The 26,242-nt window shown below is 44.0% G+C and overlaps 2 protein-coding genes across 2 annotated transcripts; one reads left to right on the forward strand and one right to left on the reverse strand.

The window, feature by feature from the left end:
* Window positions 1-504: 504 nt before the first annotated feature.
* On the reverse strand, window positions 505-10,102 carry CGRRF1 (cell growth regulator with ring finger domain 1). Its single transcript, XM_079307873.1, has 6 exons — window positions 9,825-10,102; window positions 6,986-7,125; window positions 5,282-5,459; window positions 4,942-5,089; window positions 2,166-2,273; window positions 505-1,325 (listed from the first exon to the last, which is right to left on the reverse strand). The coding sequence occupies exons 1-6, from the start codon at window positions 9,926-9,928 to the stop codon at window positions 975-977; spliced, it is 1,029 nt and encodes a 342-aa protein (XP_079163999.1). The 5' UTR covers window positions 9,929-10,102; the 3' UTR covers window positions 505-974.
* Window positions 10,103-11,912: 1,810 nt separating this feature from the next.
* Window positions 11,913-24,428, forward strand: GMFB (glia maturation factor beta). The gene is made up of 7 exons (XM_079307885.1): window positions 11,913-12,044; window positions 14,460-14,556; window positions 14,945-14,994; window positions 15,932-15,981; window positions 16,993-17,075; window positions 18,269-18,342; window positions 20,640-24,428. Exons 1-7 carry the CDS (start codon window positions 12,042-12,044, stop codon window positions 20,709-20,711), a joined length of 429 nt encoding a protein of 142 aa, XP_079164011.1. The 5' UTR covers window positions 11,913-12,041; the 3' UTR covers window positions 20,712-24,428.
* The last annotated feature ends 1,814 nt before the right edge of the window (window positions 24,429-26,242 follow it).

The following is a 26,242-nucleotide window of genomic DNA, read 5'->3' on the forward strand; positions in this document are numbered from 1 at the left end:
TTTAAAGAAACAAACCACTTTCTTTTCTTAACAGCCATTTTTATTGCTTTTGACAACACACCACTGGAGTGAAAATAAATAATTTTCTGCTATTCTTTAGCTTCTTCCTTTGTTAGAGCAGGTACATTTCCTGGGACTGATGATAAGGGTAACTGGTTAACTTGTTGCTGGTCATCCAATCTGACCATGCAAGTGAAAAAGGTTGGAAATCCCTCAAAGCATCACAAAACTGCCTCCACTCTGGAGAGTGATTAACCAACAAGTTCTTACAGGCACTGTCAACAAGACTGAAAGTCTCAAGATGTCATCACAGGGGTTCAGGCTTGAAAGTGTCAGCAACATGTAGCTCAAGAATAATCAACAAAAATCTTTCCAAAGGGCTTTGGCTGAAGTCCCTCAACACAAATCCTTCAAACCAGCCAGAAACAGTGTCCTGAGCCACACCTTCAACCCCCAGTTCCTGCCACAGTCCAATCTTCAGCTACAAAATAAACACACACGAGGTTAGTGATGAAGAATATTTACTTTCCTTCATATGGTACATTCTGTAAAGTGCTAAGTTCCTAAATTATACCGAGTTAAAATGATATACAGCTCTAGTATTTTAAACACAATAAATATAGAATGAACCTTGTGCAACAGCACTTGCAAGTTTTAGTCTTTTTTTAGTAGACAGCCTAAATTTAGTAGTCAGAATAGCCTCCAATAGTGCTCCAAGAAAATCTAGGAAGCAGTTATAAATAAAATCACATCCTTCAGAGCTGTCCTACGCACTTCTCCTGTCCACATTGCACAGCTAAGCAGCGCTCCTGCGAGCAGATGGAGCCAGGAAAAATAAGGAAGCTGAAAATTACCCAACAGAAAAAAAAAAAGCAAAATCCTACAAGTTAACACTACATATCCTCCCATAAATAGTCTGGCTTCCACATTTAATCTTAGTGCACACAACCCAGGTCTTTTATTTTTAACTCCTGTTAAAAAACTCTTCCAGGAAGAACATCTTGCAAGACACGGGTCGATTCATCCTCATCTTGCTCCTTTTTGCTGCAGAGTGGAAAAGACTCCTGCACGAACTGCCTGCACATTGGGCACTGCTGGAAATACTTGATGCAGCCATCACACAGGCACGTGTGCCTGCAGGGCAGGAGCACCCAGTTCACAGGGCCATTCTGGCAAACAACACAGTCCTTGCTGTTTTCTTCCTGCAATTCTGGTTCATCTGCAGCCAGCCCAGCCTTTTCCAGCAGCCCTCTGTCAGTGCTGCTCTCAGCAGGGAAGGTATCGTTGCAAGGGGGTGCAGGACTATTTGCAGACATGAAGAGTTGCTAAAATAAACACAAATATTTAGGAGTGAACAATGTCTCCCCCAATCTCTGCACCCAGCTCCACTGGGTCCATTCACTGGGTCAAACAATGCCAGACTCTGTGTGGGTACTGACAGCTGCCTGGCCCCCAGTTAAAGGCATTTCAGAAACGTGAAATTACATAAAACAGTGAAAAAATATTAAAGGTAAGTCCTCAGACCTTGGCTGAATCAAATCAATGTCATGCATGAACTTTAACAGAAGTGCTCAGGTTTTGAGCAGCTCAGGTTTGTTTCTGGTCCATCAATCTCTGTGCCTAGAGGGATCTTCTATCCATTCCTACCAAAATTATATCCACCACACTGTCAAATCTGTTCACTCAACCCATTCTGCTCTTGCTCATATTCCAGTCCCCTGCTACTTTTTTGATCTTATTTTACATGAAGCACAAATTCTTCTGGGCGTGATTCCTAAGTATAGTGCAAGGAAAAGGAATTTTTAAAAAGTAAGTTTCTTCAGAGGCTTTCCTGATTAAAAAGGAATTTTGAAGAAAGGAAATACAATATTCTAGAAAGAAGAAGCATTCAACAGTGAATTTCTTCCTACTGCTTTACTAAGTGGACACCAGAACTCCTAGATTAGAAGCAGTTAATTTTTCCAGGAAATCTTGACTATTTTCATGGAAAATATTTCTGTACAGTAAGTTCCTGTGGCACTACTTAACTGATAAAATAATTTTAACTACCATCCAGTTCTTTGCATGACAATAGAAGTCTTGTACTAATTTAGGCTCCTGAAAGCCTACACAAGATAAAGTTAACACTGTCATACACATGAAACCAGACTCTGTGCATAGCTTACCTTCAGGTCATGGTATTGACCTTGAGCTAGGAGGAGATACTGATACAAAATTCGGCAGGAAAGTCTGTAGCTTTCATCAGGAACGTGAATTACAGCCACCATTGCAATCTACAAACATAAAAGAATTCTATGTTCAATAACTTATCACTCAGGCTGAGAGAACTGGAGGCATTCACCCTGGAGAAAAGAAGGATCCAGGGAGAGCTGAGAGCCCCTGCAGAGCCTAAAGGGATCCAGGAGAGCTGGGGAGGAACTGGGGACAAGGGATGGAGGGACAGACACAGGGAATGGGACACTGCCAGAGGGCAGGGATGGGTGGGATAGTGGGAAGGAATTCTTCTCTGTGAGGGGGTGAAGCCCTGGCACAGGGTGCCCAGAGAAGCTGTGGCTGCCCCTGGGTCCCTGGAAGTGTCCAAGGCCAGGCTGGACAGGGCTTGGAGCAGCCTGGGACAGTGGAAGGTGTCCCTGCCCATGGCAGGGGTGAAATAAGATGATGTTTAAGGTCCTTTCCAACCCATAGTATTCCATGATTCTTCGATTTACTTTGGTACAACTTCTGACCTGCTTAATTTCTTAGACAATCAGGAATTCAACAATGCTGACTTCAAGCACTGGTGAAAAAAAAAAAGAAAAAATACACTGGACAATGTGGCACAAGAGAGCCCTTGGTGCTCCTTCAGCTTCCCACCCTGCTTCCCCATGGAGCTCTTCTGTGGCCAGTTTATAGCACAGACCTGCTCTGGCTGCTCCCACCTCATGGAATTCACCCTAAACTGGAAAGACACCTGAGCAGTCTTCTCCACTTTCTCCTCCTTCCCTCACAAACACACAGACTGCAGTTTTTAGACTCCAAAAATCACTAAGAAGTGATTGGCTTGTAATCTGAGCAGGCCAAAGACAAATTTCATTGGAAAGGATTCTGAACCCCCACGGGCTGACTTTAGATAATTCCTCTGGAAATACAAGCACTCGAAGCTTGCATGCTGTGCCTAACTACCCCCACCCTGCCCAAATTACGTAATAGTCTCTAAAAGGCTGGGAAAAAAGAAAGTGAAATTCAATATTATTGTAGTTCCCAGAAGCTGTCAAAAGAGAAATGAAATAGAGAAGCTGTTTTGCTTTAAAAAGAAATTTAAAGGCAAATTAGACTTGCACTTCAAAATCCACACATGGCTAATTAAATACAGAGTTCAAATGTGTATGTACCTACACATATGGATTTGTAAGAACTGATTTCACTATTCCTTGGCAAAAGGGTCTTTTTTTTTTTCCTAAATCACAGTGCCTGAAAGCTAAGCTTCTACTTTAGCCATTAAAATCTTCCAGTAATTTCTGTAACTTTTATATATGGTCATGCTAATTTTCTGGATCTAGAGGAAAATTATGGCACAAAACCAAGTAGGGATGATCTTACCACAAAACCAGTTAGGTTGAAAATCAACTCCCTCCCCCCCAGGAAAAAGACACTGGAACACAATCCACAGTGCTGGACACCCACACAGACCCCCCCAGATAATTCAAAATGGTAATATCACACTGGCAAAGATCCATTTCCACACTCCACTTCTATTTTACAGGTTTGTTTCAACAAACCAGACACAATTCTGACATTTGTCTGGCAAGGAGTTCAGGTGGAGTTACTCCTTGACTGGATTTACAGATTCTAGATGTGTTCCTTTCCTCCAACACCACAGGAAAAATACCTTCCCCACTCTCCTTCCACCCCTTTTTCTATGTTAAGGCTCAAAAGATAAGTGTTACAAATTCACGCCCATGCTAATGTCAAATACATCCAAATATTACATTTAGAGTCTCTTTATATTAAACCAACCTGACATGTGAACCTACAAAAATGTATTAAAACATCTTAAGTAGGGACAAGAGGGAAGGGGGCAGTCCTAAAGTCAGGTGACAAGAAGCCAAGGACAGCCATCAGCTGGAAAGGGGACAGATTTCTTATGCACTGGTGTGATTACAGCTTGCAGGTGAATGCATGGAAAAGTCTTCAGTGGATTCTGAGTTCAGTTGTGCTACTGTTCAAGGAGCTGGTGCAAGCAGATTATCAATCCAATGAACAGATGAGAGATAAAAGTGTGTCTCAAATGATTCAGAGATCATTGATTTAGTTTGTAAAGGGTATCCAACAGCATGTGGCAAGGCTGAAGCTGCTTTAATAGCAAGAGGTTAGGAGGAGACCTTTTTTGGGGAGCTGAGTATCTCCTACCAGCCTCAAGCCAGACCTTCACCCCTTCCTGTAAGTGCCCTGGAGTTGGCTCCTGTGAGACACAACCATGACACAGACCTGGGGCAGAAAGGTAATTTCTAGGTTTATAACAGCCAAGTCAGCAAGCAGCTTCATATCTTTGCCAGACTTTAAAAAAAATCCTCCTGCCTTTCCAACAGAATCCAAGAGTTTGTAGCAGTGCAAGAGCTCCACCACAGGCCTGTGTGATCCCAAAAATCAGAGTAACAGGTTGCTAAACTGCCCCAACCCTCATTCCTCTGACCACAGGGACCTGGGCAGGCAGAAGCTTTGGGGATGCACAAGCATCTGTCAAATGCTGTAGTAAGTAAACAGCAAGCAATGTTTCTCCATTGCCTCTTCAAAGACTGAGGTTTGGAAGTCAAAGCTTTGAAGTGCTTTATTTTAGAAAATAAGGAAGTGAGGGACCAAATTCTAGGAACAGGAAAGTGAAGCTGCTTTATTCAAGCCTCTCTCCTGAAACACTCAGACCTTAAACACAGTGACCCTGAAATATACTCTGCTATTACTCACAATATCATATATTTCTCTGTCTTCTTCATCTGCTAACGTCAGCAATGCTACCAAGGGATAGCGAGCTCTAGGCACAGGGCCAAAATCCACAACTTGAGCATCTTCTGGTAACTGACAATATTTCTCTGCCTTGTCATTTTTTTTAATGCTTTGTCTGTGTCAAGGAAAACAATCAGTGGCTGCAATTGCAGACAAATGTGACGTTTGCATAAAGAGTATTTCTCATCATGTTTGTTCATAAATGAGTTGTGCCAAAACCCGTGGTGTGTTCACCACCCTCAACGCTCTCCATGCCAAAAAACCCAACATATTTTGTCAAAACAATTCAAAAAAAGGATACAAGTGCTGTTGTTTGTAGAGGTATTCATTGTAGAGAGCATCCTCCAATGCCTGAGGAGTCTTTATCCTGAAGCAGTAGACGTGTTTCTGCAGAGCTTCGTGGAGTTTCTGGACGTTGCAGCCCCAGTAGCAGGAAAGGACACAGTCCTCCAGGCAGTCTGGTGTCAGTGACACCCCCCCTTGGAGAAAGAGGAGAGGGATTTCATTAACTCACCATGTGTAGGAATCTTGGAATTGCTAAGTCTAGATGCTTGAAGAGCTGCAAGCAGAAAATAACTTCAATGTCACAGATTTTTACAATAGAAGTGTGACAGAAATCATAGAATGGTGGACACCTTCCACTATCCCAGGCTGCTCCAAACCCACTCCAAGCTGGCCTTGGGCACTTCCAGGGATCCAGGGACAGCCACAGCTGCTCTGGGCACCCTGTGCCAGGGCTCACCACCTTCACAGGGAAGGATTTCTTCCCAATATCCCATCTATCCCTGCCCTCTGGCACTGGGAAACCATTCTCTGTATCCTGTCCCTTCAGGCCCTTGTAAAAGTTTCTTCTAGGCTCACTTCAGGTACTTAAAGGCTGCAATGAGGCCACTCCTAAAATGATAAACATTATAAAATAACAAAAATTATTTATCATTATAAACAAATCTTCTAACTATTTAGATTTACATTAGTGTTTATGGAAGTCAGTGGGGATTAGGAAGTAGGTGTGAGGAGATAAAATGGCTCATTAAACTCACAAAAATACCACATGCATTTTATGAATGGTAAATTTTAACTTCTGGTAACACTTTACACACACACTGGCAGATACAAGAGCACAAGCCTTAGCCCAAAGTCCATTCCCTCCTGAGATAATGACATTAATTGGATCACTCATCTACAAAACTCTCTGTGGTCTCAAAGAATAAAGCTCTTGATAATGCAGAGAAGAAAAAGGGTATCTATGCTCTCCATTCTTTTTCCAAAAACCTGACATCTTCTAAACACTTGCTGCACCAACAGGAGCTCAAAGCTCCTGAAAAATCCCAGTTACTGAATTGTTGGATTTGTTGTGTTGGGCTCCATATCTGTGTGAGTGGAAGATGCTCAGCCTTGCTCACTGCTCCCAGTGATGCACAAGGCCATGAATTCCACTTCCTGTGTGGGTGATTTCAGGAATGACAGGGATATCTTGAACTCTGATCCAAACAGATACTTAAATTCAGTTTGTGTTGGAGAATAGACAGAAAAAGAGGATGATGATTTATTTATCTATTTATTAAAAATAGTGCACTTCCAAACACTACTGAAAATCTGGGCTTAGATTTAAGTGGGTGGCACATATTCCATAATGAATCATGTACAATTCTACAATTCCATGAAATTTATTGAAACATCCACAGTGGTTGGTAATTTGCAAATGTTTTAGTTACTTAAACATCTGTAATAGCAGGAAGTGTTCCATTAATGAGAATGAAACTGTACCTCCATATCCAAACATTTCAATTTTAAAAACACCACGTTTATAAACTGTGTAAAAGCTTATTTCTATTGGAATGGAAGTGTATTTCCAAAGAATAATGACAGAGAAAAAGAGTGAGAGCAAGAACAATGATCTTTAAGGTCTCTTCCAACCCAAACCATCCTGATTCTAGACAGAAAATGGAAAAGTACCAAGTTCAGGAATGCAAATTGACAAAAAATACATAAGAAATGCACTGACTTGTTACTGAAGCTGCAGCAGGATTAGGGATCTCCAACCCAAAAGGATTCTTCACTTGTCTCATCTGCTTTTTCAATACCCTTGTGCTGGATTCTGTCTCTTCTGAGTTCCTCAGAATAACAGGAACACCCAAACCAAACCTAGGAGACACAAAACAAGGAGAAGGAATGTGTTAGTGTTGGCACATCTAATTTTTTATTTTTTTTTTTGTCAGCTCTAAATAGCAAGAAGCAAAACAGAGGTAGCTTGGCTTTCCAGAATATCTGCTAGGATGCATGGATAATATATCCTGGAATTTTGACTTCAGCTTTTTGCCAGAAGGCAGGAATCTGCACAGTGATGCAGAGAACTAAAAAAGGGGAAATCTTTTGCTCAGGGTTCCCACAAAGGGAATAAAATTAAGGCGAGTTGTCAGTGCCCTCTAGTGGTAAAGGATTCGGCCAGAATTTCATCCCATCTGAGTCCTGCAGAGCTGAGCACCACTCCAGCCTCCCGGGAGCAGGGACACTTTGCACCATCCCAGGGTGCTCCAAGCCCCATCCAACGTGGCCTTGAACCATTCCAGGGATCCGAGGGAAGCCACAGCTTCTCTGGGCACCCTGTGCCATGGCCTCACCTCCATCACAGCCAAGAATTCCTTCTTAATATCCAACCTGAAGCTGCTCTCTGTCCATTTAAAGCCATTCCTTTCATGGAAACATTTGCATTTCATCAGTAGCATCATGGGAGGCTCTTGGCCATCCTTGATTTGAGCACACAGAGGGTCAGCTCTCTCTGCTACAAGGGAAAACACCCTCAGGGATTCCCTGGGGCTGCAGGGGAATATCCCAGTTAAACATCTCACAAAGAAACAAGAGGCAGCAGCTGTTCCCTTCTTCAATATCCAAACCTCAACCGAGCTGATCTCTGCAGCTGCATGTAAAGGTGCATCCTGTTTTATACCACAATCTGCCTGATTGTGAAGGAAAATCCCTGTTCCTTGGAAACTTTCTTTGCTGGTTGAAAGCAACAGGATTATCTTCATGAGAGGTGGCAAGATAAAAGACCCTCTGGTACAGTTTTAGCAGCAGCTGAAGGCACAGAGGCCTTTCTGTTCCACAGTATGGTGTGGTTTTCTGTAAAGATACAGTTTTTATTTTATGATCTAACAGTCCAGATCATTATCTGTTAGAGGAGAACATTAATTTATTCAAGTCAGTGCTAGCTTAGAAAAAGCAGGAATTTCCAAGGGTTTAGTTAATGAATTAATATTTCTGCACAGCCAGACTTCCAACAGGTGCTGAGCCTTCAGCTCCCCCTAACAGGAGCAATCCCCCTCCAGCTAAAAATACAATGCCCAGGTAATCAGGTGATGCAAATTCCACTCCACCCCTGTGCCCAGGGCACCTGTGGGACTGGCTCTGGAAGCTGCCTGTGCATTAACCTACTTGGACTGTGAGCAGAGCCACAGGTATCCAGGGCTGGCCACAGGAGCAGACTCCTCCCAGCACTGCAAGGCTCAACAAATGACAACACAAACATTCCTCAACAGTTGGTGTTCTTCAGGCTGACTGACACCACCACAAACACAGCATTGAACAAATTAATGCTGAAAATTATGGGGGAGCCCAAATGCCATTGCAGCATTACCTCAGGTATTCTGTGCTCAGGTGACACCATTTGCTTTTACAGTGGCTGTGCATTTGCATTTGCATTCTGTGTGGCAAATAAAGGATTTGAATTGTTTTCCTGAGCAAGTTCAGGAGCACTTGAGCTGTAACTGCAGCTGCAGGCATAGGGAAATCCCTTGGAGGCTCCTGGTCATGGCCATGGCACAGCAGAATTCCAAGTGAGCAGCAAATACCTCTGAGCAGCTGCCCACACATTCACCTGCTTGTATGTACTGAGCTTCTGGCTACAGCTCCTCCTTGATCAACAGGCCCCTAATATTCCTGTTTGAAGAAATAAATGCATATATATCCATAAACTCCAATAATACCTAGTGCAGGTGCAACTGGAATCTCTGAACCTGAAAAAAAAAAGCCTCTGACAATCCTCCAAAAAGACACCAGTGGACAGGTACACACATATAAGGATCTGGTAGCACACAACTATTTCAGACTTTTTTGAAAAGGGGGTTGCATTTAGTACAAGTAGATAAATAACGATTAAATTGGCAAAAGGATCAGTGTTTAGGGATAGACATGATGAAGCTTAATCTAAATAATGGTTCAGTTATCATCATTTTAAAACAGTTAGCTTTATCACCAGCACTTTGCAGATATTAACGTGGAACCAATGAGTGAACTTCAGCAACTCCAGTTTTATTTTCACCACAAGCCACAAGAGTTTGGTGTAGCCACAATTCCTACATGTAAGATTTTGATTGCTGATCAATGCTCTGCTCTTGGCAAGTACCAGTATTTACATTTACAGCCACTCCTGAGAGTTAGGGACATTCAGGGAGCTGTTTCTGGAAAAGGCAAGAGCGGCATTTTCGTGGCATCCTCTCAAACACAAGCAGAAGCTCTTTCAATCACCTCCCCCCACCTTGAGGAGATCAATTCACAGAATCATTTAGGTGGGAAAAGACCCCGGCTGCGCCCAGGGAGTTGTGCAGAGCCAGAAATTCCCGCGAGCCTCCTTTTCTCCAGGCTGAGCCCCTTCCCAGCTCCCTCAGCCTCTCCTGGTGCTCCAGCCCCTTCCCAGCTCCGTTCCCTTCCCAGGACACTCGTTTAGAAGCCTAGGAGGGTTTGGGTTGGAAGGGACCATTCCAAGCCCCTGCCATGGGCCCGGCCTTGCCCCCCTCAGCACAGCCCAGCTCCCCTGGGCCGAGCCCCACCGGCCCCAGAGCACTGACCAGCCGAGGACGAGCGCGCTGGTGACGAGGAAGCAGACGGACACCAGGGCGATGTAAAACAGCGGCGAATACTCGTACAGCGTAACCAGGAACACGGCGGCCATCGGGCCGGCCGCACCGCCCTCAGCCCGCGACTGAAGCCGCTGCCCTCAGCCTGCCAGCAATGGGGCGGGACCATGGCGGCACCGAGTGAAGCCGCTGCCCTCAGCCTGCCAGCAATGGGGCGGGACCATGGCGGCACCGAGTGAAGCCGCTGCTGCCCTCAGTCTGCCAGCAACGGGGCGGGGCCATGGCGGCACCGCGTGAAGCCGCTGCCCTCAGCCTGCCAGCAATGGGGCGGGACCATGGCGGCACCGAGTGAAGCCGCTGCCCTCAGCCTGCCAGGGACGGGGCGGGGCCATGGCGGCACCGAGTGAAGCCGCTGCCCTCAGCCTGCCAGCAATGGGGCGGGACCATGGCGGCACCGAGTGAAGCCGCTGCCCTCAGCCTGCCAGGGACGGGGCGGGGCCATGGCGGCACCGAGTGAAGCCGCTGCCCTCAGCCTGCCAGCAATGGGGCGGGACCATGGCGGCACCGAGTGAAGCCGCTGCTGCCCTCAGCCTGCCAGCAATGGGGCGGGACTATGGCGGCACCGAGTGAAGCCGCTGCCCTCAGCCTGCCAGCAATGGGGCGGGACCATGGCGGCACCGACTCAAGCTGCTGCCCTCAGCCTGCCAGGTACAGGGCGGGACCATGGCGGCACCAAGTGAAGCTGCTGCCCTCAGCCTGCCAGGGATGAAGCGAGACCATGGCGACCCCAGGTTGGCACAGACACATGAAATATCACAGATGAAATAATAAAGACAACTCTATTGAAACAACATGTATTGGAATCCATGACCAAAAATCAAAGTATCCGTGCTATTGGCAAGGAATTGTTGGCTGTGGGGGCTGTAAGGCCTTGCCACAGGCTGCCCTGAAAAACTGTGGCTGCCGCATCCCCTGCAAGTGTTCAAGGCCCCGTTAGGTGGGATTTGGAGCATCTTGGTCCAGTGGAAGGTGTTCCAGCCCACAGCAGTGGGGTAAGAACTGGATAATCTTTGGGGTGCATTCCAACCCACACCAGACGGTGATTCTGTGATGAGGTGGGATATCAGGAAAAGGCTCTTCCCCCAGAGGATGGTCAGGCTCCTGAGGGAATGGTCATGGCCCCAAGGGTGACAGATCTCAATGAGCGTTTGGTCGATGCTCCCAGGCACAGTGTGGGATTTTTGGGTTTTCCTGTGTAGGAAAGGAGTTGGGCTCAAGGATCCCTGTGGGTCCCTTCCACCTCAGGATATTCTGTGATTTTGCATGAGGCTTCAATAGCTACTCAATTTCGCATTTCTGTGGTTTGCTGAAGCACTTGGTGAAAATCTGCAGTTCTATCTTATAAACTTGATGTTTAAATCATTACAATAATTCACTAGAAGTTGTGTCTGAGATGTGAAGGCTGCATCTGTACTTTCCTTCTGAGGAAAGCAGTTATATTCTTAAATGTTACGGAATCCCTGGAAGTGCCTTTTTCTCTGCTCTAACAGAATCTAAAATTGTGAGCGGTGCAGAAAAGGCCAAGTATTCACTCAGCATCAGGAGAGCCTCACACAAAGACCCTATTATGGTCAAGCAGTGCGTGCCCAGCTCTGGCTGCTCCTAGTTGTGACTTGTGTGCTGGAGACCCTGCATGACTTCCAGAATTACATTGCACTTGTACACACAGCAGGCACTGAGAGCAGCACAACCTCTGATTCGCCTTATGCTTCAATTCCAGGGTTTAAACTTTCAGTCCTTGCCCTTTTGAAGGCACATTAAAGCTGTGAAACCGAACCCACCCCGTCCCGTACCGCCTCTCCCAGATTCCCTCAGAGCAAAATGGCGCCTGAGGGCGAGCCCGCTAGTTGTCATGGCAACGGAAAGGGGGCGTGCCCGGGATTGCACGGCGACAAGAAGGGGCGTGGTGCGCGGAATCACGTGACCCTACATTTTCCCGCCCTCCCGCGCCCGGCGGCCTTGAACCTGCCCGCTGCCCGTAGGCGCCTGACACCGCCCCGCCCACCCCGGGGGAGCGCTGCTGGTTGGTCGGAGAGCGAGGGAGGGGGCGGGGCTCGTTCCACGCAGGCGCGGTGAGGTGGGGCCGCAGCCCAGAGAGGAGGCGGCGGCGGCGGCGCGCGAGAGGTGGCGGTTGGTGCGCGCGCCAAGATGGTGAGGGGGGGAGCGCGCGCCGCTCCCTCAGGGGAGACCCGCGGGAATCGTGAGGGGAGGGGAGGGGAGGGTGTCCGGCCGGGAGGGGCTCACCCGGCTGAGATAATGCATGGTTAGCTGATTCAGAAAGATTCGATAGGGAAATGATAGAATAATCAACGGGAAAACGCGTGATGTGACCTCTGAGGAACTGATTATGTGTCTTTGAAACGACTGATGGCTTGATCGCACTTGGTTGTTGCTTGTCTTGTAATGTTTCGAGCTAATTCACTGGTGTTGCTCATTGAACTAATTCACTCGGGTGGTGAATGTGGACTCGAGCTGTGATTGCTGGTTGGAACAGACCAGGAGAAACAAGGACTGGTGGATGAATGCTGTGGAGTGCTTTGCATTAATATTGGGTAATGGGTAAAGAAATGGTTGTGGAAAAAGGAAGAGTCATGCGCCGCTGTGGGGCGAGCAGTTAGAAACCAGATTTGATCAAATCCTGGGCTGTTTTGCTGTGTGCCTCTCTAGTGAGAGTCGTGCTTGAGGCACTTCGGACAATTGGTGTTTATTTGTCGTTGTGAGGGGGGTCGGTGTCCCATGGGGGTCTGCACAGGAGCAGCAGCGTCCCCTCGGTGTTGGCAGGTCTGTCCGTGTCTGCAGCAATCCTGCCTTGCCTTCCGTGAGTTTTTGTTAAGCCAAGCGTTGGTGAGCCGGCTTAGCCCCGATAAACAATCTGAATCTGATGTTAGCAAGCGTTTTCCTTCAGATTCCATCAGGGATTGGTGTTTGTGTGGCTGCACAGGTGTGAGCAAGAGCATGGCTCTTGCTGGGAGAAGCTGGGGAGCCCAGAGGATTGGGAGAAAAGCTTCTTTCACAAAAGAGCATTTAATATAAAATAGAACCTCAGCATTGAAATGCAGCCCTGAATCCTGCTGGGTATTTTAATCGAGACCTCCTGTGTTAGTGAGAGTGGGTATTACTGGCATTTAATAGAAAATACAACTTCATCTGCAAAATGCACCCTGAATTCTATTGTTTTTTAAGTATTTTTTTGGGGGCTGGTTGTTTATTTTTTTTTTCCCTGAGTTAGAGTGGGCCCTAGGGATATTTCAGAGAATCCAGAATGAGTTAGATTGGAGAAGAGCTCTGAGATCATCGAGTTCAACCTGTTTGGGTCAGAGGGACCCACTGGCTGATCAGAGGGATCAGGGCAAAATCAGGGAGGCTGTGCAGGCAGCAGAGCCTGATTTCCTCTCCAGCTGTCCAGAGGAAGCACAGGCACGAGACTTTGTGCCAGAATTTAGTCAAGGTGGAAATATTTTCAGGAGCAACAACAAACGTGGGGTATTGGAAGTGGGGAAGCAAAGCAACCCATCTGCTTTTTGTGGGAAATCTCAGTTGAACATGAGGAGACAGAACTGAGAGCTTAAATGGTGATATTCTGGTTGAAAAGCAGTGATTTGTTTTAATGCAAGAACTCTTTAATAGAGCTTTTGATTGGTTATCTTGCACAATTTTTTTTTATCTGAGTTTTTTTATTTTTTTAAGGAAACCTTGAAATAGAGTTACTTTGGTACAAAGTTCTTGATGCCTTGGGAGTTCACAAATACAGCATAAGCTGCAGATTTTAAGTAACTTGTTTATCAAGTTGGCATGAACCCCTGGGTGATGGAGGTTGTGTATATAAAATGTTGCTCAGGAAATGGCAGTGGTTGGCTTGGTGCAGTTCAGAAACTGCAAGTGTAAAGGAGGATAACCTGCATGGCTGCTTGTGAAACAATAATTTCCTTCCTCATCTTCAGACTGATGACTAATATGTTATCTGAGCATCTCTGCTGAGAGCTTGGTGTGCACAGGGGGAAATGGTTTTGGGTTAAAATGTCTGAAACTCTTTCTGTGTGTGTGAATCTCAGAAGTGCAATCAATATTTTTGTGGGTAAGAATAAATGATGGTGTTGTTCTTAAATACTATGAGTAGCTCTTACTGTGTTAAATGCTTAAATTACTCGATCCCATTTGCTGCCATTTTAAGGGACTCTCTTATTTCAGGGCTTGGAAGATGAATTTACTTTTAAAGTGTAGAAGTGTAAAATTATTTCTGATGTGTAAAGTTTACTTCTAAGAGCTCTGAGAATAATCCCACTTCAGGAGGAGTTAATAAACACTTCTAGTTAACTGTGTGGCTTTGAAGAGGGAAGTTATAATTGATAAATGTTCTGTTAATATATTAAAAAAATTTAAAATTTGTTTTTCCCCATGTTTTTGTGGTTTATGTGATGCTCTGAAGCTTTGGACAAGCTGCCTGCAGGCCCTTCTTCAGTAGGGTTTATGTACAGACGTGTGACACAGGGATTTTTTTTTTTTTTGTCTTTTTCACTTTCTAGAAGGATTTATCTCTCCCTCCCCTCTGCCATTTCCATTTTGCAGAGTGAATCTCTGGTGGTTTGTGATGTTGCTGAAGACCTGGTGGAGAAACTGAGAAAATTCCGATTTCGCAAAGAGACCAACAATGCTGCCATTATAAGTAAGTTCCAAACACAAAAACTGACAAAAATGGTCAGAAAATCCTCTCTCCTCTCTTCTTCCCTGTGTAATATTGCTGATGTCTCAGGTAAACATGAGCCAGGAGGGTTTTTGTTCTCTGAGCTGCAGCATTTCCAATTCTGCCAGTAATTTTTACACTAAAGCAGTGCTTTTCTTAGGATACAAGTATCCATCTGCTTGTGGCAAAGTATTTATTTTTAATTATGGCTCAGAGTCTACCACTGTTTGTAAAATGGTTTTGGGAAGTCATGGGATACACTGAAGAAGAAAGCAAGGGCTATAATTGTTGAGTGCTAAAAAGCTTCATGCATCCATTGTGTAAATCAATTTTAAAAAACCATTGATCTGTGTTTTATTTTGATTTATAGTGAAAATCGACAAGGATAAGCAGTTGGTGGTGCTGGATGAGGAGCATGAGGTTTGTTAAATGAATTGTAAATAAGAGTATCTTCAGCCTGCAATGTATTGTTGTCTCTAAGGTACTGCCTTAGTTTCAAATTGTTATCAAACTCTTAATCTAATTTGGGTCATGAGCTTATTTAAATGCATGGTCACTCTGCATGTAAAGCACAGCACCATTAATAGTGAAACTATGCAGAAGCAATTGAGTTGACTAATTAATTGCACAAAAAAAAAAAAAAAGTTATTTTAAAGCTGTTCTAACGATGTAAAAAGTGTCTTTGGCACCTGCTGGCTTTTTGAAGAGATTTCTGCTGTGTTTCCACATAGATCTGCCCATTTGCCTCTGAGCTGGTCTGCCATCAATTAGAAGCAGGATTGCTAATCCCCTGCAGACTCTAAATTTGATGGGTGGCATAATAAGGTCAGCCCAGTGTGTGGTGTTTCTTAATGGTCCATAGGGCAAAATGAAATCCTTCTCAAGGATTTGAGCATTAACCATGGCTCTTGTTCCCTAGATTGTAGATGTTAATGTAACACTCAATTGTAATGGGCACTCTTTTGTTTACTGAAGGAGGAAGGATTGAATTTTTCAAACTTTAGATTTATGTAGCTGATTTTAACTGAGTTCATGGTGTGTGCTTGCTTATTTCTGTTTAGCACTAGGGTTGGCAAAGCATGGTAGCTGCCAGCATAGCCAACTAGAGCCAGAAATGTTTGCTAAACTCATTATGCCTAAAATAGGCATGATTATTCATGCTAACATTAATTCTGTGTTTAGTCATAGGAATCTTTTTGGCACACAAGTCTTCCTAAACTGCTGTAGTAATTTGGGAGGTCCTTATCAGTTCACTTGTAGGTGAACATCTGCCTTACAGGTGCTTCACTGCCCTTTACCCTGCTTTAACCTTCCAGTGCAAGATACTTGCTGAAATGCTTGTGTTTAATGTCACCAGGGTATTTCTCCTGATGAGCTAAAGGATGAGCTGCCTGAGAGACAACCTCGATATCCTTCCCATGCTGCTGCCATTTGGACTTACTCACTCCTGGAAACTGTTCAAAATGTTGGACTTCACCTTTTTAGGCCAATAATTGCTGTAGTGTGATCTTGCTGATCATTTATTTGTGAAATAACCCAGGGATCTGTTCTCAGGCTGCACTGAACTGTTGTACCACTTGTTGAAACAATGACTCATTTAAGCCTTTCCTGACATTTTATTTCCTTTTAGACTATACAATGTTTGGGGAAGTAAAGCAAAGCCATGCTGCTGGTAATGTAAAGAAGTGAGTAAAATGTGCCAGTTGGTGGCCACTTGTAAATATAGAAATCTGCCAGTGTAACTCTGGATCTGTTTTGGTACTTTCTCAGGATGTGGCTGCTGTTGTTTTGCTGCAGTTACTGATCCTGAGATTGTTGTGGACATGTGATCCAGGGAGGAATCCCTGTTTTGAAAAAAAGGAACAAAAGAGGGTCAAGTAAATTAACTAATGAAATAGAAGGGGTGCTTAAGTTACATGTGAAGAAAATACCTGCCCTATTAGCCTCAGGAGCTGGCTGGCACCCTTCCCTGTGCTGTTCTGAATCTTTCCTTTCATGCCCACAGTGCAGTGGGAGGCTGTAAAACAGAAGTCCTGCCTGAAACAGTTTTAGGCAGCAAAACACCTGAAACAATGAAGTTCTTGGTCAGCAAAGAAAGAATTTGGCTTTCATTAAGCCAAAACCACACTGGTGGGTGTGGGAAGTCTTTTTACAGAATTGGAAGAGGAATATTTGCAATGAGAGGGTGATTTTTAGCTCTGATGTGAAACATTACTACAGAGACAGCCCTCACATTGAGGCAGGGCCAGTTCTGAAAGTCAGATGTGGAAGTGAAAACAGAACAGTGAGGTTATTATTGCCAAATTAAAACATCATCTAAAATGCAACACTGACTTGTGCTTGCATCAAGCTCTGATAACTGAGAATTTTATCTTACTAAATAATTGATTTCTTAGTTTCTTTAACCTCAGAAAAAACATTTATTGTGTATAGTTACAAGTACCAGCATGAAGATGGAAGAGTTTCCTATCCATTGTGCTTTATCTTCTCCAGTCCAGTTGGTGAGTGAACATTGTGATTGGTGGCTACTGTGTGTTGTAAATTTGGGAATATTCTTTCCTAGGGAAGATAAGCTGAGTGCTTAATGCTTTCAAGGAGGTTTTCCTGCCTTTAAGGTTCACATTTAGGGCTCTTCAGATGTATGATAGAAGAGATTGTCTCTTTTCCACTTCTAAAGGCTGAACTAGAGTGTTGGTTTCCTGTTTAGCTGGCCAAAAGGTGTGTCTGCCTAAATGTGCCTGTTCTCAGTGTGCTCAGCAACCCTCCTCTGAAGGACAGGGCCTGGAGCATTCTGCATCTATTCAAGGAGGTTCAGCCTAATTTAACCTGTTTTGTCTCAGATCTTTGGGAATCCTTAAAACATGAAGGAAGTGAATGGAGAGAGGTCTGGAAGACAAGACCTCTGCTCCTGAGTGATTCTGCTCACCTGTCTCTTGTTATTCAGACATAAGGGACTGGGAGGGAAGAAATTCATCTCAGAAGGACATGGGGAGCCCAGTTCTTTCTGAGGATCTTAGAATCCTATTGCTTTCATTCTACCCATGAAAGGAACAGGACTGTAGGAGGGTTAGGATGGGATTGGAGAGTTTGGATGTAATGGGCAGCAGTAGAGGATGCTGTGAGGGGACAGTCAAAAGGGCTGTCACAGCTGTGGGTGAAAAGGAGGAAAAGAGAGCTCCCTAACCCCCATGTGAGCCTGTGAAAGTGCTGGGGGAGCAGACTGGTCCAGGAGAAACAGACTCTAATCCTGGATCATCCCAAATTTGTACAGAGCAGTATAGAGCATCCTCTGCTTGTGTACAGCAACTTACCTGGACAGGGCACTGTGTAATTTTAATAGAAGCCAAACAGCCTGGTCTTGGTTTGGGCTTACACAGCTGTATTGCTCCTGGGCTTCCATCTGTGTTCTGTATTGTAGCAGTGTATCTTGCTGGTATTACTGGATTATCCCTGTTATCCCCTGGAAGAAGATAAACTGATTGCATTGTTCTACCCTTCATTTCTCAGAGCTAGAGTAACTAGGTGTATTAAAGGCTTTAGCAAATACTGAGTATGTTCTTCTCTATTTACCTGAGAATTTTCCTGTGAATGTCTTTAGTTTTCAGTTTGAATTCTTAAAACCCCCAACTTTATTTTTGAAGTGTTGCAGTCAAAATAACTTAAGCTCTCTTTTTTTTTACCACCATCATTACAGGATGTAAGCCTGAGCAGCAGATGATGTATGCTGGAAGTAAGAATAAGCTTGTACAGACAGCTGAACTCACTAAGGTACAACTGGCTTTTGAAATAACTCTCCCCCTTCACTGCAGGTTGTTGTTTTGTGTCTTGCTTGAACCAATAACAAGAAGGGTTTTGTGAGAGTTTGTGATTACAGTGAACAGAGTCTGGTTTAGGAAGACTGAAGGAGGAGTATGTGTGGAGATCTCTGTACCCTAAAACACCAGGAGGAACAGTTTTGTTTTCTAAAACAAAAATATCCCTCAGTAGAATGGACAACTTTGCTGTGGAGGAGGAATTTACTGATGGGAAGAATAGACTGAAGGCTCAGTGGGGTGTGGAACAGATCAGTTTAGCTGGTTCCTGGGGCTGGATGCTTGCAGAACAGCCTGCAGAGTAAGTAACATGTGCCAAGTGATGAACAATTTCTTCCTGTGTTGGGTTCTTCCAGTACTGACACCAGAAGAAATCACTGCATTCACTGGGCCTGGCTGTGTGTATATTTTAGAAAAGAAATGTCACCTGTTTTTCATTTTGGAGATCTTTGAAATATTTGCTTAACTGGCACTTAGACTCCTTTTTGCCTCGAGCAGTAAAGCTTAATAGAGTCAGTAGCTTCTTCAGGTTTTTCATACCATGTGAAATGACTTCAGCACTTCCACAGCACTGTTCCCTTTAGGTCTTCCTTATCCTGCTGAGTCCTTTAACATCCCAGTAAAAATGTCATTTGGGACAGTAAGAGAACTATGAATTTATAGAATCATAGAATGGCTTGGGTTGGAAGGGACCTTAATGTTCATTTGTTCAAGCTCCCACTCCAAGCTCCATCCAGCTTCTGCCTATTCCAGCTGTACCTTGTAAGAAAAAATACCTCTGTTTTAAATTAGACCTCAAGTTGACAGGACTCAATAGGAAGGCAGCAGAAGATGATGGAAACAATCAGCACAGCCCCAAGAAATATTTCTTTATATCTGTTGAAACTGCATCTTGGTGGCCTGATAACTGTAACAGAAAGGAGAAAGAGAGTTTTTTCAGTAAGCAATAAGAAAGGGTTGGTGAGAAGAGGGTGAAAGCCTGGCAAGTGGCTCAGTTGGAATTCCTGCCTTTTCTGAAATGGAGAATTCCAGCCTGAACAGCTTTTGAATGCAAGTCCAGGACTGGTATGAAGGTTGATGATCATTCATCTTCCTCCTGAAGCCTGAGAACACAGACTGCCTCCAGTTGGGGTTGCCTGCTTGTTCTTCAAATGTACTTTATTCTTGCCACTTGCTGAGCTGTGTTTCATTTTAACTCATGCTGTGACTTCCTCCTGGTGTGACTTTTGCTCATGACTCAGCTGAGTTCTCTCATCAGTTTCCAGTAACTTACTTGCATATTAGCTTGGCTCCTGTTAAGCTGTTCTGTTCTTGTAGCACTGATTTTTGGGGTTTCTCCATTTTGAAGGCCTGTGAATTTGTAAAATTACCTGACTTTTGTCTTTGTGCATCTCATGGACTCCAGTAATCAATGCATGATTAATATAGTTTCTCTTCAGGCTATTAAAAAAATCCCCAAACCCTAACCAGTTATTTGCCCATATGAAATGCCAAGAGAATGTTGCTGTTTTGGACCTGCATTAAAGGTTCATTAAAGATTTCACAAAGCTTTGGGTTAGTAGTTTTTAGGTTGTTTTAGGACTTTTGCCTAGAGATGCTGTGGCTGCCCCTGGATCCCTGAAAATATTCAAGGGGCTTGGAACAACCTGGGATAGTGGAAGGTGTCCCTGCCCATGGCAGGGGATTGGAATTAGATGGTCTCTAAGGTCCCTTGCAACCCAAACCATTCTGTGCTTTTAGGATTTTGTTGGGGTTTTTTCCCATGTTTTCTATTTGGAGATATTTTACAAATAAAATAATATACCGCTGGATATTATGGATTTACTTCAGTTCAAAGAAAAAATAACTGTGTGTTGTGCTGAGCAAAATTGCTGAACTTTGGGCTTAAATCAACCCAGATACTAAATTAATTTGTGTTCTTCAAAATACCATCTTGCTGAGATAATGCATGTGAGATGGGGCCACTTCAGGGTTATTTTAAAATGTAGTACATGTGCATTTCTCATATTCTTAAGGGACAAGAGTGAAGCCTAGAAATAGCAATTATGAGATTCTTGTTGAAGTTAGGGATGAGTTTTGCCACTTAGTGTTGTGCATTTTCCTCTGATTTGATGCTTTCAAAGAAGCACCTGAAAATTGTAGGTTGGTGAGTGGCTTATTGCAGCTCAGACAAGGTGTGTGGCTGCTGGCATTGTGTGCTTGTCCCTTTCCAGCCCCATCCCTCAGGAACTGATGCAATGCCCTTTTGTTTAGGTATTCGAAATCAGAAATACAGAAGACCTAACTGAAGAATGGCTGCGTGAGAAACTGGGCTTCTTCCACTAAGGAAAAACCTCTGTTCTAAGTATTTATGTACCCTCCTGGTGATACTGGAACTAGACATGAATACTTACATCCAAGCAATGCACTGTATTCACAGCTGTCTCCTGCAGTATCTCTCTTGTGCAGAGTTTGTGCAAAGAATAGCAGGTCTGTCTCCTTGAAGTAACAAATCTTTGCAGGTGTTTCCTTATTTTGTACCTGCTAAAAGGGAATACTCCTCTGCAGGGACTCCTTTTGCACTCCTGTGACTAATATTTCTGTAACTAAAATAGTTCAGTTCTGGATTTATAACTGTGTGCAAACATCATTTGGAAGCTGACGCTAACTTTTTCTGAGCTACAAATGCATCCTTGTGACACACTTTAGCCATTTATACGCAGAATTTATGTACTGTCACCAGATTTTTTTTTTAATTAATGTCTTCTCAATTTTGAAAACTACTCCCTGGAAGCATTTGTTTGGTATTAAAAAAAATCCTTGTACAGCAAATCCATCCATTTATCTTCCCATCGTGTCCATGTGAAATGTCTCAAATTCTTGGAACTAATTTTTGCCATTCCAGTAATTCCTCAGTTGCCTGAGTCAATCTTTCTAAATTTCAGGGCAAAGCTTTGACTGTCCAGTTCTCATGCTAATACAGTCTCACAGGAACTAGCTGATAACTAAGGGCTGAACTACAACTCTGGTTCCTCTTGTACCAGATTTCTTCTTGCATCTCTATTCTGACACTGTTGAGAAGTTTACCTCTGCTCATTTCTTGTTATCTGAACACCTGGTGATACTGTGTGCCTTTCATTTGTTAGCTTTAAAAGGACTTGAGAATTTTACACTGCCACTTCTTAACAATTTGGTAAAAACTTTGTTAAAGAATCCAAGTAATATTTGTTCCTAGTGCCTCGTGCTGCAGTTGACATCTGTTAAAAGAAAAAGTCAACCTCATTTGCTTTGAAATTCCAATCATGTGCTCCATTTGTAGGAGTCAGTAGGTTAAAGCATTTCATGATGATGAACAATTTCTATCTCTTGTTATAAAAGTTGGCCACATACAGCTTTTGAGTACTTTAATTATAACCTCTAACTTTCTTAATGGCTTTTTGGTCAAAAAGTTACATTCCAGATGAAGCTTTTGCATAAGTGATAATTTGATTTTCATCTACTTAAGGGTTCATCTCTTTGAAACAGCAGATCTAATGTGAAAATAGTATTTAACTTTTATAAAAGACCAGTCTTTTTACAGGTCTGTTTTCTATTGAGTAGAGTAGGTGTCTGCTGTGGGACATGTTCAGCCTGTGCTGTGGCAGGAGGAGCACTCATGGGACAGTCTCTCCCTACCTTGCTCGTGAGTGTTTGTTGTGCTACTGAACAAGTGTCTGTGTGAGAGCAGCTTCCTGTTGATAACATACCTTAAAATGCAGCTGCCCCAACCAATCTGCTCATTGGGAAGGAATGCAGTGTTCAATTTGGAGGCCAGTATTTCATGCTGTGAAGCCTTTGCTGAAAGTGGGGTTATTTTTCATTTGTCAAGATAGGCTGTGTTAGTGTTAAAATACTAATTCCTGCGAGATCACAAGGAATTCATTTGCAAAGGTCTTCAGTGTTGGTAAATCTCTTCCTAGTTTAATGTTATTGCTCATTTGTTTGTATATAAATCTGAGTTGAGAGGAGCTTTTCCAAATATATGTTGGAATGAGCCAATTAAATTGATCTTTTGGTGCAGGAGAGAAGTGCTTGTAATTAAATTTCTGTGTTAACTTACCGAACTGGAAAAACAATTTCATTTCCCTGGACAAAGAAGTGTTGATTATGAAACTGTTGCTTGATCATTCTGTACTGCAGATCAATAAAAAACATGTCTTTTGTGACAAACATTGTATAAATAAGACTTTGGCTGAAAGGATAGAGTCATTCCAAGCATCAGTCTGGAAAGAGCAAGAATCTCTTTTGAGTTTTTTTTGGGATTGTACTAAAGGTGAGGCATGTCAAAGTACAGTGTGGGCGAGAGGGAAGCTGCTGCTTGGAATGTTCAGCTTGATTTGCAGTGGGGAACAACTGGATTAATCATGTTTTGTACTTTGTACACTGGTGGGCTGCCAGCAGCCAACTGCTGCCTGCACAGGTCTGCAAAAAAATAACTGTACAAGAGGCCTGTATCAGGAGGGAAGGGAGGAGCTGCTGCATGACATGATTGAATTTGACCTTTCATCTCTGGATTGCTCCACCTGCCAAGAAAACATTGCTCCTTACAGCTGAATCTTCAGCCAAGTTCTTCCACTTGACATGTTCTCGTGCCTCACTTAAGCACTTTCTGCCTTGGGTGCTGCCCCTCCAGCCTTGCAGGGAGCAAACAGATCCTCATGAGAGTGGTGAAGGCCAGTTTCTCCTGAAAGGTGCTGTTGATGCTGCTCAGCCCACCAGAATTACTCTTCAGCCAGCCCTGCCTGGCAGCTGTTCCTCCCTCCCCTGGCTGAGCTGTGGAAGCAGAGTGTGCAGAGGGTGTTTGCTGTTCCAGCCTTGTTTGTGCTCTCCTTGGTCTCAATGCAGTGTTTTGACACAACTGGCTGCTGCTAATTGTCCTGGGCTCTTGAGATGCAGGTAGTGCTAGCACTTAAACAAAGACATCATTATGTCCAGGTCTTCCCTGCACAAATAATTCTTGTTTCCATAACTCCTTTCCTCCACCTTATCTGTAGAACTGTGTGTTCTGTGCTGCTGCCCCTGGAGGCTCAGTGGGAGGCAGATGAGTCCATGTTCAGGCCAGTATGTTCCAGCTGGGCTTTGCTGGTGAGTTGCCCATCTGTAATCACACATTTCTCTTGAATTTTCAGACCTTTAAAGAGACATCTAAAGGACAACATAAATTAGCCTAGGGGAGCCTTTGTAGCTAAAGGTCTGAGAGTCAGCATTTTCCATTGGGAGCTCCTATTTTTCAGGAGTTAGTAAGTTGACCATAAAATCCTTGGTCTGGAGTTAAAGGTCTCTCTGAAGGAGACTTCTGCCACAATTAATCAGGTTTGCTTTAAATATTGACTAGATGGCTGGGATACAGCTCTTGTAATCCTATTCATTGATGATAAGCTGAATTAAAGCATGAGTTTGCATGTCAGCCCATGAAATAGACTTGTAGTGTTTTGAATATTTTTAACAAAAAAATGTAAATGCTGGTATTTGATGGTTTAAGTGTATTTCTAGTATCATGAATACTGTTCTGATCTTTTAAAGGAGGCAATAATGCAGGTGTTGACACCTTTTTCACTTCTCCAAAGGAGCATCTTTGCATTTGTACCAGGATTCCATTTTTGTATCTTTAACTGTAAAATAGCTGGTCCAGAAATGATGTGAAACTGATGACAGGGGTCTGACTCAAACAGGCAGAAGCAAGAGAATTCAATTCTTTACTTTAGTGCATTCCAAAAATAAACATCATGACCATTTTTATGCACACATGTAGTGACTGTGAAGTGGAGCTGTGGTGGGACATGAGAAGGGGCTCAGTGAAACTCTTGTGTTTGTTCTGTGGTTCAGACTCATTGTCTTAAAAGGTGTGAGAGGTTCACAGCCAGATTTGAGAATTTGGCAGTTCCATGAAAATACCAGTAACCAGTACAACTTCCATATGCTGTTTAGTCTCTGCTACTTCACATTGCATGTTTACTTTAAACCAAATCTTTTTTTTGCTAAGCATGGTGCTTGTATTGGTTTAAATAAAATGTTTCATTAAGAGGTTGTGTTGCCCTGTTTTAATTGCAAATTGGTCCCTGTGTGACAGGGAAATTCTGGTAATGCTTGGTATGACCTTCCTCCTTTTCTCATTTTCATGGAGTTTGTCTCTTCAGTCTTGACTGCTCCCTCATTTGCTGTTGTACCTAAAATAATTCCCATTTCCATCTGTGATGGGGAGAGGAGCTGTTGGAATACTGCAGGGAGCTGCTGTGCTCTGCTGCTTTGCACCTTTGTGCCAAGTGCTTTGCACTGTCACAGACCTCCCACTGCCTCAGAGGAGGTGCAAGGCAGCCTGGGGCTCAGTGTCAGCCTGGGATGTCACAGAAAATACTGTTCCACCTCTCCCACAAGGCTCCTGGCAGGGCCTGGAGCTGTGGAATAAACAGAGTGCAGGTGCCCCCTGAGCAGTGTAGGTGTCAAGGAGACCCCAAGGCTTGAAGGAGACAGAGGAACTTAAGTATTTTTACCTTCCCACAGTTGTTGGCTCATCTCTTTCCTGCCCAAGAGACCACTGCATGAATTTCATCTAAACCCTCCTTTTCTGAGTTCCTGCTGTTTCATCCTGTCATGATCTTTGGAGACTTTGATTCTTCTCTTGTTTAAAAAACTGCCAAGTATAATCCAAGGAATTCAGCTTCAATACCTGACATTATTTCTGCCAGCACTGAAGAGCAGCATTAATGGGCCACAGATTAGACATGACAGAAATAAACCCTTTTGCTCCCAGGTGAGAGAACTCTGTGAAGGAGAAAATGCACAGCTGCTTCAGCACATCTGGCCCCTGAATGGCATCTCAGGCACTGGAAGGCAAAGTCTGTTGCCAAAAGCCTGGGGAAGAAAAAGCTGCTGTGGGGGAAGTGTGGTTTTCCAGAAAAGGAGGGGAAAAAAAAAGAATAAATAGCTCTCCCATGGGAGGAGAATGGTACCTGTGGGGTCCTGTGGCATTCTCTGCTGGTCACTGAGTGTGCTTCACTGGAAATGGGCAATAGTTTATTGGCACTGCCACCTGACAGGTGGTAAAAAACAGCAGCAGAATAAAGAGAATTGCCAGGAGATGCAGGGATATGAAGTGAAGGGCAGCTATTCCATTCAGGAAAGGCCACTGGCTTCTAATAGTTATGATGAAAAGGTCAACTGAGTGATGATTAAAGTCAAAGCAAGAGAGGGAGTAGGAATCAAAATGGGAAACCTCAAGTGTGCAGGACAAGGCTGCAGTGCACCTGTAGCCTGAGCATCTCACAGCTGCTGCTTTCCCTTCCAGGTGTGTGAAGAGACAGCTTGCCCAGGGCTGGGAGTTTGCTAAGGAGATTCCTGGCCTGGCAGGGGGTCTGGGAATAATACAGACAAGAGAAGAAATCTGGTTTGTTCTGGAGGAGCTGAAGGAGGAATCACAAGATGGTTTGGGTTGGAAGAGACCTTATTATCCAGCGAAGCTGTGGATGTCCCATCCCTGGAAGTGTCCAAGACCAGATTGGGCAGGGCTGGGAGCAGCCTGGGATAGTGGAAGATGTCCCTGCCTAGAGCAGGGAATTGGAACCAAACCATTCTGGGATTCCCTGATTCTAACTTACATCTGTGTAAACTTGGGCACTGCTCCCCTCCCAGGTCCTGTAGGCTTTTTTCCATGCCTGCTGTTCCTTTGGGTGCTGTTGGGATGCTGTGATCCTGTGTGGATAACAGGCTGTCCAATGCAGTGTAGTGCTGTATGCAGCCTCACTGTGCTCTGTGTAGCCTCCATGGAGCAAAGGGGATGGTTTCAATGCATTTGCATAGATGTGGTTAATCAGAGGGGCCCATTGTGTCCCACTGCAGGG

Source organism: Erithacus rubecula, assembly GCF_903797595.1.
Source record: "Erithacus rubecula genome assembly, chromosome: 6".
NCBI classification, from domain to species: Eukaryota; Metazoa; Chordata; class Aves; order Passeriformes; family Muscicapidae; genus Erithacus; species Erithacus rubecula.